Genomic DNA, 12,791 nt, shown 5'->3' on the forward strand with positions numbered 1-12,791 from the left:
TATTATTTTCACACATTAATTTCGCATTTAAGTGAAATATTAAATAAGATTAGTTTAATAAAACGATATTTTTATATAATATTAATTAAAAAATAAATTATCTTTTTAAGACATCCAAAAATAAAATAGAATAAGTGATTTATTTCGTGGGAGACCGAGGGAGTATTTAAGTGTCACAAAAATGTTTCCAAAGTAGATTTCCGGGCAAATTCCGAGGTGAATGTGCTTACATATTTAAATTTTTCTTTATTTTTATTAACTTTACCTTTATTATACTCCCTCCGTCCCATTATTGAAGACACACTTTCCTTATTGGGGTGTCCCAATAATAAAGACACACTTCCAAAAAAGGAAATAATTAGGCAATTTAATTGGTAATTAACATAGCTTAAACCATCTCTTCCCTCTTCTCATTTCTGCCTCGGTCTTCTCAAACCATCTCTTCCCTCTTCCCTCTTTCCCACTCCTCTCGGTTGCACCGCCCTCTCATATTTCCTCCGCCGCCCCTCGCTCGTCTCCGGCGACCCTCTCTCGAGTGTGGTGTGTTGGTGTGTTGGGGGTACGAGGTGGAGAGGAGCAAGCCGGCGGCAATTCCGCCGAGGAAGGAAGACAGCGTCGGCGGCGAAGAGTGGTGGTCGGCGGAGATTTAACTTTCCGGCGGTGGACTAGGGTTTGCGGCGCGGCGCCCCTCCCCCTCTCTTCTCCTTCTCCGTCGCCGCCTGCTTCTCCTTCTCCAGCCGACGTCGGCTCTGGGGCCGCGCCGCGACCGCCTTCCTGCTTCCCCTCGCATCTCTCTCTGTCCGACTCCTCTCGGTTCTCCCTCATCTCTTTCGCTCATCTCTCTCTCCCTAGACTCTGTGTCTGCCGCGATTCGATTTTTGGGTTAGGGGCTAGGGTTTGCCGCGATTCGATTTTTGGGTTCGATTTTGCAGGTTCGATTTTGGGTTTGATTTGGGGGTTGAATTTCTGAGGTGGTGGTGGTTGTCGTAGGCGGCGGCGGTGGTGGTTGTCGGAGGTGGTGGTCGTTTGCAATTTGATGCTAATTTTGAATCAGTTTTTTGTGCTAATTTTTTTGGAAAATTTGCGATTTCTAGTTTGTTTTTCTGGGCTCCATTTTCGGCAGCATAGCATAGGGAATCGGTGGTGGTGGGGGTGGTCGGCGGCGGCGGCGGCGGTGGTGGTGGTGGTGGTGGGCAGTGGTGGTTCCGAGAAATGAGAGTTGAGAGTTAAGTCCCTAATTAAATACACACCACAACACTTTATTCCTTAAACTACCTCGTCTTAATCTCCGTGCCCAAAAGACCTATGTCTTTATTAATGGGACGGAGGGAGTAGTTTTTTTGACTTTGGAGAGTTGGGGAGGGGAGCAGTGGGGTTCCAACCTTTATTATAGTTAATCACTCATCTATGGTTAGAAATTATACCTATGATTTCTGAAAAGCGACAACAGGAGTCTCCATAATTAGAAATTATATTTTGAAACATAGATGGGGCCCATTTTCCCATTGCCACTTGGCTTTTCCCTGTGTTCTAACTTCTACCAATGTTTCCTTCTCTTTTGTTCTTATTTTTCTCTGTCCAAATTTCGCAGAGCCATTTATGGATTTTTTTTGTAGTTCAATGTGGCTTCTTTATTAATTTATAGAAGTTCTGTTTAAAATATTTTAGGGTGATATGAAGTTTGATTTGACTATGAAGTTGGGCTGAGTTGGAGTTGCCTAATATAATTAGTGAAGAAGATAGAAGTGCCTAATAGAATTGCTAAACCATTTAATCTTTTCTTACGATATATACGATCTTAAATATGTCTTCAACAATATTAACTTTGAGAAACTCCTCTTAACTAAAGCTATAGTAATATACATAATCAACAAAATCCTATAAGTTATAGTAACATTTGGATAACAATATGCAATTTTCAGAACTTCAATAGTTGACATTATCTTATTTGATAATGTTATTTATAATATTTGTAATTCAGTAAATAAATTATTTAAGTCAACATCGAATATATTATCACGAGTAAAAGTAGATTTCAAATTTACGCAACAATGTCTTAATTTTTCACTATTCAAAGATTTTAAAATTTTCGAATCAAACAAAAAAGTAAATATATGATCAAATTATTTCATTTATTCAAATCTACATTTTAAAGAAGCAATAGTCATATCCACAACAACTACAAAATATTCAAACCTAAATGACTCTTCGAGTGATAATGAAACTTCAACACTTTCTCCCTCATCAAATTATTCCCTTCGTCCTTCAAACATCTTTCTCTTTTTTCATTTTAATCCGTCCCCAAAACATCTTCCTAACCTACTTTTGAAAATAATTGCACTCAGTATTACTCTTACAATCTTCATTTTTTGTGGAACTCATTCTTGATCACTAATTTCTTAGCAACAAATACCGCAACTAACACGGTGCAATTGTAGCAAATAATCAGTAACCGAGTATCGTATCCACAAGGACTGACACAACAAAATAACTTTAGCTATCTCCTAAACAAACTAAAACAGTAGACAGGCAAACGAAAATAAAGAAGGTTTGATTAACACTAAACTCAAATAGTAATAAATCAAAACACGTAGGAAAAATCAAATATTAAAAGACAACTGACTAGGGTAGTAAATTCATTAACTAAATCTACGCAATCAATCTATTAATCCTATGTACCAGTTTAATCCAGTTATGATGAGAGATCACTTAATTAATCAATTACTCTCGCTAGAGCAACAACGATCGTAGATTAGTAAATTCTCTATCTCCGTTAGGTCTCAAGAAAATCTACTAACTCCCAATAGCTCCTAAGAATAGCTCCCTATGATCCACCTATCTCCGCTAGGTCTCAAGGTTAAAATCATATCATACATTCCTGAATTCGCTAAACAGTTATCTCCGCTAGGTCTCAAACCGAATAGCTAAACATGCAAACTATTGATAAGATAATTCACAAGAAATTAAGCACCAGGAATTATGAATCATAAACTGGAAGGCACAAAGGTATTAACAAATAAATCACATAAATTCAATTAACTATTTACAAACACTAGAATCAGCTAAAGGAAACTAGCCAGACATGCTAAAAGAAAACATAAACATAATTAAGAAGAACACAATAAAAAAAAAACTGAATTATATAAAAACTGAATAAGAAAGATTGTAGCGGCTTGAATCTTCAATCTTGATCCAAGCCTTGAAAACTAGAAAACAATAAAATTCTAAAAGCTAAAAAAACTGAAAATATGAATGCTCGGGTTCGGGGGTGTGTCAGATAGGTCAAAAGAGGACCTATTTATAGTTTTCAGATTTCCTTCGATCACCATGGAAGTTGCCATGCAAAGTAGAATTCTAATGGTAATAGAATCGTGTAAAATAAGGCAACTCTCCAGCTGGATGCGCGCTCCGGAAAATACTCCTACTCTTGCCGAATTCGCAGCTCTCGCCAGAGGAACGCATGTCGCTCGCCAGAGGAACGGGTCACGCCAGAGAAATGGCGATTTCTCTGGTCTCTTCACTTCTCTGACTATTGAGCGCTGGGCTTCACTTCTCTGATGCTGGCGCTTCTCTGCAGAGGAATGGGTGATTCCTCTTTCCTCTGCTCTGGCTTCTTGATTTCTCTGGCGATTGATTCCGCTGCACTGGACTTTGATTTCGCTGTACTGGACTTTGATTTCTCTGGCCTGGCTTCTCTCCCCTCTGCTCTGACTATCGACTTCTCTGGCGATTGGTTTCTCTGCTCTGGTGAGTTGACTTCGCTACGCTGGAGATTGATTTCTCTGACGCCAGAGGAATGGTGATTTCTCTGCTCTGGAGACCAGAACACCTAGAAAATGCCAAATTCATCCTAAATTCTTCAAAATTGCATTCTTCCATCTCGAAAGCCTAAATCTCCTGCAAAGCATAGAATACACCATAAAACGCACCAATTTCCAGAAGATTATCTTAAAACACGCACAAACAAACCCTTAAAAATAGAGTAAATTAAGCATAAATCAATTCTCCACTCATAAAACACACAAATAACTTTTATTAAAACTCGTGTTATCCTCCCTTAGAAAGATGTTCGGGGGGACGAAGGGAGTATTATTTTTTAGGGTTAATAGTGTTTTATGTCTCGAACTTTCAGCGTTTTCCACAAAATGTCCCAAACTTTCATTTTCTCCTAAAAAACCCCGAACTTTCAATTTTTTCCATAAAATGTTCCATTATACAAAATTCGGTGACAAAAGATGAATTATCTAGCCGAAAGAAATATTTTGGGGACCACCATTATTGAAAAATCATATTGAGAACCACAATTGTTGAAAAACGCTGAATGTTTGAGGCTTTTTATCATCTTTCCGTCATCGAATTTTGTATAACGGGACATTTTATGAAAAAAATTGAAAGTTCAGGATTTTTTATGAGAAAATGAAAGTTCGAGACATTTTGTGAAAAACGCTAAAAGTTCGGAACATAAAACACTATTAATCCTATTTTCTAGTAATATAACATTTTGTTAGAATATTGGCTATATATTCATATTAGATGCAAGATTCTTTAACAATAGTCAAACTTGTATCAAAACCTACATTCCTATACTTTTCAAAAAATGATATTAGACCTTTTAATTATTTTATGATAGAGTCAATTAACATAGATTTTTATTATAACTTATTACTCACCATGTTTATAGCAAATAAAATGTCATGCCAAATCATCATACCAAGTAAAAATTCAAAATTTGTAATTAATGCAACTAAATTTTCAGGTTCACTTTTCGACTTCGCATCATTACAATTATCACATAATTTTAATAAACATCTCTCAATTCAACAGACTGAAATCTAATTGCTTGAACACTTTTAATGCGACTTTCGCAACGTTTATTTTTAACAAAAAAAAAAAGAAAATCTAATCATGCTTACTACTCAAACCACAACAATTACATAAAATAAAAACTTGATATAGCTCAAATCAAAGAATCAATAAGATAATAATCGATTAATAAAAGAACAACACCTGGATAAATTTTAAGTCTATAATAATAATGTATTTACTCCCTTCATCCACGATATCATTTTCACTTTTGTTATTTTGGTCTGTCATTATCATTTTTTACTTTCAATCATAATAGTAGGGCCTACAAACTCCACTCATAACAATAATGGGTACCAAACTCCACTTACAACAATACCCACGACTATCCTTCACTTTCTTAAAACATGCGTCGTCCACAAAGTGAAAACGATATCTTGGACAGAGGGAGTATAAGAGGATGTGAAAAAATTTAGGTCTCCAAAAATAATAGGCCCTGGGTGGCCCGCCCTCAGAGATGGCCTTGTCTGTATGTAAGTCTTTCAGCAACCTCTGTGAGTGAAGGGACAAAGGATGGATGTTTGTAGGAGAAACAACTCATTAGATGCATTTGTTTGTAAGTATAAAGAAAGAGTTGAGGACACGTATTGCCTATGGCTAATTCGTTGCTCACACATGTGAATACTAGGAAAGTATTCAGATGTTTTGATGAAAATGTAGAGGAACTATTAAATGTTGTAGGTTCACGGATTAGTTGAAGAATGTGAATGTTATTCTAGTCTTTTATATTGAAAATATGGACCAACAAGAATACATGTTTGTTAATCAAATTATGTATTGCATGGCATCTTCAACGAACGATTATCCAAGTTAACAGCCAAATGAGGCCTTCATGGATTATGAGAATATCTTCAGTTGTATCCATTTAAATCTTTTTTCTTTTTTTCTCTCCCTTGAGGTTGAGGATACTCTCTATTATAATACACTATGAGCAATAGAAGAATCCAACGCAGTGCAGTGACTAAAAGTAAATATTGTGAGACACCTTACCTTTTAAAGGAAGAAGAAGAAGAAGAAGAAGAAATGCTTCACTTTTTCTTCCAAATTTGGAGTATCTCATAGGCTGAAGGAGTATCTAATTCTTCTGAATCATCAACTCCACTGCTCGGGATGATAAGTTCCGAGTTGAACTCATCACTGTCTGAGTCCCACTCTCCATCTTCAGACTCTGTCTCATCTGAATATGTCCTATTTCTTGATACCAAATCGCGGTCGAAATTCTCTGCAAGTCGGGCAGGATGAGCCCTCGTGCTATCTTTTTCATCACGTAAGTCAGACGTAGACGCCACACCTGTCTCCATTCTGACGCCATTCGACTGGTAATCGAGCACTCTGTTCATACAACTGCCTCTGCTTACGTCAAGCTTCAAAGTATCATCAAATCTTACATCTTCAGGAACCTTCTCCACTGTTGCACTGATGGAAGCTACTGAATTTACCGAGTCCTCACAAGACCCGCACATGTATTCCAACGCTCTTGACAGATTCAAGACTGTGACTTCTCTTCGTAATTCGTGTGAGACGAGTTCCTCCTCAAGTTCTATAAGAGAAGCCTGATCCAACCTGTCTCTATTTCTCTCGAAGAAGTCGACCCACTCTTGAAAAGTGACTTGAAACGGAGCATGAGCCATCACGTTGAAAATATTCACCGCTTTTTCATAGTCACATTGGATAATGGCTTGACAAGCCATTTCAGTGAAGAATGGTAGAGGAGGTATCTCACCAGCTTCAAGAATCGAACCAAACGCATGTTCCAGCAAATGCCACTAAATCACGACAGATAAACGACTTAATTTACAACAATCAAAGTTAGACAGTCACATAATTCAAGGAAATGGATTTCAGCAGAGAGATTCATGGCTTGATAAGGTAAAGTGAGCATGCTGTACCTTTCCAGCTTTGGATGCTTCAACTAATAGAGCAGAATGTTTACGTTGATCAACTTGATGACCCGAGAGGGTCATCTCTTTGTACACATACTCAAAGTACTCCCACTGGAGAGCACTTGCAGATGTCTCGAGCATGGAGCCGAAGGTGAAACTATCTGCTTTTGCGAAAGAGCAATCACCACGTTCACCAACTTTAGAACCTGAATCATTTCTTCTGGTCTCTTCAAATATTTCTTTAGCTTTAAGAAACATATCATTCCGGCCATAAACTTTCAACATAGCATTTATCAGACCAATATCAGGAGCCATGCGCGTTTTGCAGTGCTCATAGAGGGATATACAATCTTGAACATGTCCACCATCCATGGACGAAAATACCATGCCTGTAAAAGTAACTGCAAGAGGCCTTTTTGGACGAAGATTCTTTAACTTCTCAACCTGCAGATAACATTGCACAAGAACAAATTTTGTGATGATAAGATTAAGAAATTATGTGCAACATAAAAAATATTGAAGAAGTCTATATGGGTTTTGTTGTAGCCCAATGCCCACAACACCAAGAAAAAACAGATTATTACAAATATGAAATTCCTCTCTGAGAGGAAAAGGATTATTCTAAAATAATTTGTAAGAAAAAAGAGGAGATAAAAGAGGTTGAATGTGCCGCCCAGTACAAATTCCCCAAGTTTTAGTTCAAGGTTTAATAATTGATTTTGAAGATATTTCATAATCTTTCCAGAAACTTTATAGAAAATTCAAAGCTAACACAGCAATGTTAGGGCATAAAAGAGCCAAGAAGCATATAAATAAGAATTTGCATTCGTGTATGATTCTCATATTTATTTGGCTAAACCAACACCATTTTATTCAAATGCTAACTCATATTCAAAAGATACATAAAATCCTTGTGAGAACTGACCTCGAGTATTGCTTCTTGCCATCTGCCATAGAAACAAAGGCAGCGAGCTAGCTCATAGTATACACTTCTTGTTCCAATTATCCCTCTTTTTTCCATATCCCTGACAGCTCGAACAGCATCATCAACTTTACCTTCTTCCCAGAATGCTCTGACAAGAACTGGTGATGCAAAGAGAAGATAATTCAGTTATTACAACTTACTAGGAAAAATGTTAGTGATGGACTGATGGGACAATAATGCTACCTTTGTAAGTCAGGGCTTTTAAAGATTCCCCATTTCGTTTCATTTTCTCAAAAATTCCATGGACGAGGTCATACTTCCCTGATTTCAGCATTACCTTAAAAAAGAACCACCAGTAAGGATCGACTAGAAATATACTGGATCATAATATTTAATAGGATATTTATCTGGTAAGTAAAAATAGAGCTATCACAAGTCTAGGAGGAAAAGGGACATGAAAAAAAAGAGTACTTTAATGTAGTTGGGCATTCAAACGTTTTTCACAACTGCTTTTCACTTTTATTCATTTTATTGAAATTCTGCCTTCATTCTCCAAATGTAAGATCTTGACATCAGCAAAGAAAAGAAGCATAGCATAAAGAATAATCAAAGATCCAAGCAATAATATTGACTACAAATGAAATTACATCACTCAGTTTGCATTTCTAAGAGCCACACATCCTTAGAATCTGCATCCAGCAACAATCTTTTGCTAAAAATGTTCAATTTAATCAAAACAAAGCTCGGACATAGCTTGTCTGATAGTTTCACAAACAATTACCTCCATTGCTAGCCCATAGCTTGCTCCATTAGGTCTGAGACCATTCCTTCTCAACTGTTGAAAGACCCACGATACTCCCTTCCATTGGCAAGTCGGAACACAAGCATTTAAAACCTAGGGATCAGCCAGTTCAGCTACACAGTTATATACATAGAATCTCTTAGAAAGTGACAAACTCTCTTACAGCATTAAATATAACAATGTCTGGTTGAAGTTCAGGACTCCAATTTTTGCGCCTCATATTTTTGATGTTTTTTGGTTTCTCCTTCATGGATTCAATAACATTCAGCAGCTCTTTCAGTAAACCAGCTTGGCCCAGTATAACAGAAAAACAATGAAATGCTGCCATATCTGGATATATATGTGCATCTCCCTACAAAACAGCTCATGATTAATCTTCCATCAACACAGATTTCTATTGCAATCCAAATAAGAAGAAAAAAAAGAAGCAAGAAAACTAGTACACGCATCAGATTAAAGACTCGAAGAGCTTCACGAGGCTTCCTGGCTCTGCCTAGCACTGTCAATAACTTCGTATACACGAACCTAAACTTGCAATCAAACACAACAAATCAAAATTGAAGAAACTGCAGCAAGCAAGCACTTGGAGGGAAGCAAAGGCGAGATGCGAACCTGCTCTTGAAATGCCTGTGCTCCTTGGAGCTGTACAGCCACTCTACAACAGAGCAGGCGTGTCTCCATTGCCCCTTGTGCCCAAGCCCTTCAACTATCTTCAACATTTGCTTTTCTGTATACTGCAAGCCCGAGTGCCTCATCGTCCTCGTAAACTTCCAATCCTTCACACTCAGCTCAGTTGCACTCAGTCTACCAAACACAAACTCATTCTAGTTCACAATCAGAAGTTTATTTTTTTATTCTTAAAAAAAATTAGGGTCGCAATTGAACCAACTGAAACGAGCAAAAAGCAGAGGAAGAGAAGCAGAAATCCAATACCTGTCAATGAGAAGCTTGATTGCTTCGGCTTCAGTCCGCTTCCGCGGCGCCCAATTCCTCTCCTGAAGCAATCCTTGTTCAACCTCAACATCGTCATCCAAGAGCCATGAGAACCGGTCCCTCTCACACTCGATTATGTCACTCAGCTCCCTCAAATGCTCGGGATTCAGGTGAGCCCCGTCGTGCTCTGCGCCCTCTCCGGCGAGCTCTCGCAATCGGAGCCGGTCCAACCTCTCCCACGGCCGGCCCACCAGCTTCGCGGTTTGTTCATTTCTGGTGAATTTCTTGTACTCGGACTTGATCGTTTGGAAATGGGATTCTTCCAAAATGGTTTGGTTTTGGAGGTCGGTGAGGGGCGGCGGGAGCTTGGAGGCTTGTTTGGCGTCGCGGCGGTTGATTTTCTGGAGTTCCTTTTTGCGGAGGTTGTGGAGGATTTTGGGGGTGGGGTGAACGCCGTGTTTGAGGAGCTTGCGGCTGATCTTTTGGAGGTCTGGTTGAGGCGGTGGGGGTTTGGGGAGGCTTAGTGGAGCTGTTGAAGCTTCCATGGAAGTTGCGAGTCAGTTCGATTCTAACAACTGCCAACGATTTCTATTTATCTTTAACAATACTCCATCCCCTAAAAGTATTCACATAATTTTTTCATGGTGTATAAAATTAATATCAAATTAATTCTTATATAAAAAAATTATAAATATAATTAAAAAATATAATTTTAATCAAATATATTTGAGATGAATATAAAAAAATTAAAAAAAAATCACAATAATAACAACTAATATTCTTAAAAAGCAAAAAAAAAAAAATTAAGAAAAAATTAGTTACAAAATGAAAATAAAAATTAAAAAATAAATTTATTTAATAGAAGAGGAGAAAGGAATAAGCCAAATAATAAAATTAAACAAAAAAAAGGAGAAAAGGCAAGTGAAACTTTTAATCTTTGGGGAGCGTTTACTTTAGTTGTGAAAATTTTTATTGAAAAATGATAAATAAGAAAATACGAGAATATATTATATTTTCCACCCTTTTAATCATGTGTATACTAGAGATGAAAAAATACTTATCATATACTATATTTATGGGTTAATTACGCTAAAAATCATGAAATTTGGGTGGATTTCCGAACTTTCCTTAAACACTTTTTTTTTATTAAATATTCTCTGAATTTAATCGTCTGAACAATTTTTCCATTATTTTTCCTCCTGTGAAGCTCTGGGCTGAGCTGGCGCTTACGTGGCATTAAATGAAACTACGTCGTTTTGAAACATTATATTAAAAGACGTCGTTTTCGACTCAATTACGCATCAAACGACATCGTTTGATTGTTAGGGTTAAATCAGATTGAACCCTAGACAAATTTCACTACCCTAAATTACATTTCACCATTTTTGTTTGACTGCAACTGTTTGGTGAGAAATTGACCTAGGTAGATGACGAGATATTGCGAAGAAGGCGCGAGAAGAAGACGTACGAGGAGATATTGACGACGAGATTAGACGAGATTTTGCGAAATGGGGGATAGGTATCTCGCTTTGCCATTGAATAGAATTTGTCGCCCATAGTTTTTGCCGCCCTTAGCTCACTGAAAAAATGAGTCTTTAGGGGTCTGAAATCTGAAGTTTTCATGCGTGTGAATCTATGAATTTCATTGTCCATTGCATTGAATTTCTATTTTTTTTCATTTGCAGTGACGAATTTGGGTTGTACATTCATCATGGTGGGATGTTTGTTAACTTAGGCGTATGTAGATTATACTCTGGTGATGAAGTTGTAGGTAGATTCAGTTTAGATAAGGATAGGTTTGGGTATCTTGACTTAGAAGACGAAATCCACAAGCTTGGGTGTATTTTTTGGAGGAGTTTAGCATTTAAGATGTATTTGAAGAAGAGGATGTGGAATCAGATGATTCTTTAGGTGATAAAAAAACTAGGGTCAGGTGATGAAGAGTATGAAAAGGCAAGGACAAATATCAGGGAGAGTATTGGTGTTATAGGTGATATGGAATCAGACTTGGGGAATGAAGAAGATAGGCTATCTGAACATGAGGATTCTGACAAAGAAGGGTCTGTTAGTAGTGACTCAGATGGTTAAGTTGTTAGGAGCAAACACCCTAAAGCTGTGTATGATCCGAGGGGAGATATTTCAGACTTCAAACTGGTTTTAGGCATGCGTTTTGAGGATGGTTTTCAGTGCAAGAAGGCACTTATATCATGGAGTATTGTTAAAGGTCATCCAATACACTTTAGAATGGTAAACAATGAGCAGTGTGAGGCTTATTATGAGGATCCTTGTCAATGGAGAATCTATGCCAGTACAGTAAAAAATGAGAGGTCTTTAGTGGTGAAGGTTTTAGGTCAGGATCACATTTGTACTTTTGCAGTTGGTAATAAACAAGAAAGTTATAAGTGGATTGGAGAACAATACACTGAGGTCTTCAGAGTTAGGCCTCAAATGTGTATTGAGGAGTTTAAGAATGATGTTAAAAGACGATTTAACATAGTTATTCCTAATGGTAGGTTGTATAGGGATAAGGCACATGCCTTACAGGTGCTAAGAGGTAGTGTTAAGGGGTTTTATAACAAATTGAGAAGTTACATTGCTGAGTTGATCAGAGTGGACAAAGAGGGCAGGTTTGAGCTCTTATGCGGTGATGGTACTATATTTCATGGATTGTACATTGAATTTTCTGCTGCCTTGAAGAAGGGTTTTTTTTACAAGGATGTAGGCCAATTATTGGTCTGGATTGGTGTTTCTTAAAAACACACTTAGGGGGTCAACTGTTATGTGCCATAGGGAAGGATGACAATAATCAGATGTACCCCATTGCATAGGCATTAGTAGAAGTGGAGAATGAGGCTTGTTGGAGATGGTTTCTGGGATTGTTGCTCGAGGAGCTTGGAATTAATGATGGAAATGGTTTTACATTAATTTCTGATCAGTAAAAGGTTAGTAACTGATATAGACTTCTATTCACTGATATGAACATTAGTTGCAGTTAATATGCATTGTATTTGAAGATATTTGTGATGCTATGAAATGATATGAAGTGATATAGACTTCTATGCACTGATATGAACATTATTTGCAGTTAATATGCATTGTATTTGAAGATATTTGTGATGCTATGAAATGATATGTACTGATATAGACTTCTATGCACTGATATGAATTTGTTTGCAATGATGGTGCTATGAAATTATATGAACTGATATAGACTTCTATGCACTGAATATGCACTGATATGAGATAATAATGGTGCTATGAAATGATATAAACTGATATAGACTTCTATGCACTGAATATGCACTGATATGAGATAATAATGGTGCTATGAAATGATATAAACTGATATAGACTTCTATGCACTTAATATACACTGATATGAGAT

General features: G+C 37.2%; 1 protein-coding gene across 1 annotated transcript; it reads right to left on the reverse strand.

The window, feature by feature from the left end:
- Positions 1 to 5,664: 5,664 nt before the first annotated feature.
- On the reverse strand, positions 5,665 to 9,982 carry LOC131001845 (pentatricopeptide repeat-containing protein At5g67570, chloroplastic). The gene is made up of 9 exons (XM_057928466.1): positions 9,407 to 9,982; positions 9,086 to 9,277; positions 8,917 to 8,998; positions 8,637 to 8,825; positions 8,453 to 8,566; positions 7,915 to 8,008; positions 7,672 to 7,829; positions 6,753 to 7,190; positions 5,665 to 6,629 (listed from the first exon to the last, which is right to left on the reverse strand). Exons 1-9 carry the CDS (start codon positions 9,949 to 9,951, stop codon positions 5,892 to 5,894), a joined length of 2,550 nt encoding a protein of 849 aa, XP_057784449.1. The 5' UTR covers positions 9,952 to 9,982; the 3' UTR covers positions 5,665 to 5,891.
- Positions 9,983 to 12,791: the final 2,809 nt, after the last annotated feature.

Source organism: Salvia miltiorrhiza, chromosome 8 (assembly GCF_028751815.1).
Source record: "Salvia miltiorrhiza cultivar Shanhuang (shh) chromosome 8, IMPLAD_Smil_shh, whole genome shotgun sequence".
Taxonomy (NCBI): domain Eukaryota; kingdom Viridiplantae; phylum Streptophyta; class Magnoliopsida; order Lamiales; family Lamiaceae; genus Salvia; species Salvia miltiorrhiza.

Bases quoted from the DNA above. Each gene is read 5' to 3' on its own strand.
- LOC131001845 (XM_057928466.1), bottom strand. From the start codon at position 9,951: ATGGAAGCTTCAACAGCTCCACTAAGCCTCCCCAAACCCCCACCGCCT. The intron at 8,009-8,452 runs GTAATTGTTTGT...TTCTTTTTTAAG, and splicing joins GCTATGGGCTAGCAATGGAG to GTAATGCTGAAATCAGGGAA. The intron at 7,830-7,914 runs GTAGCATTATTG...TTGCATCACCAG, and splicing joins AAAAGCCCTGACTTACAAAG to TTCTTGTCAGAGCATTCTGG.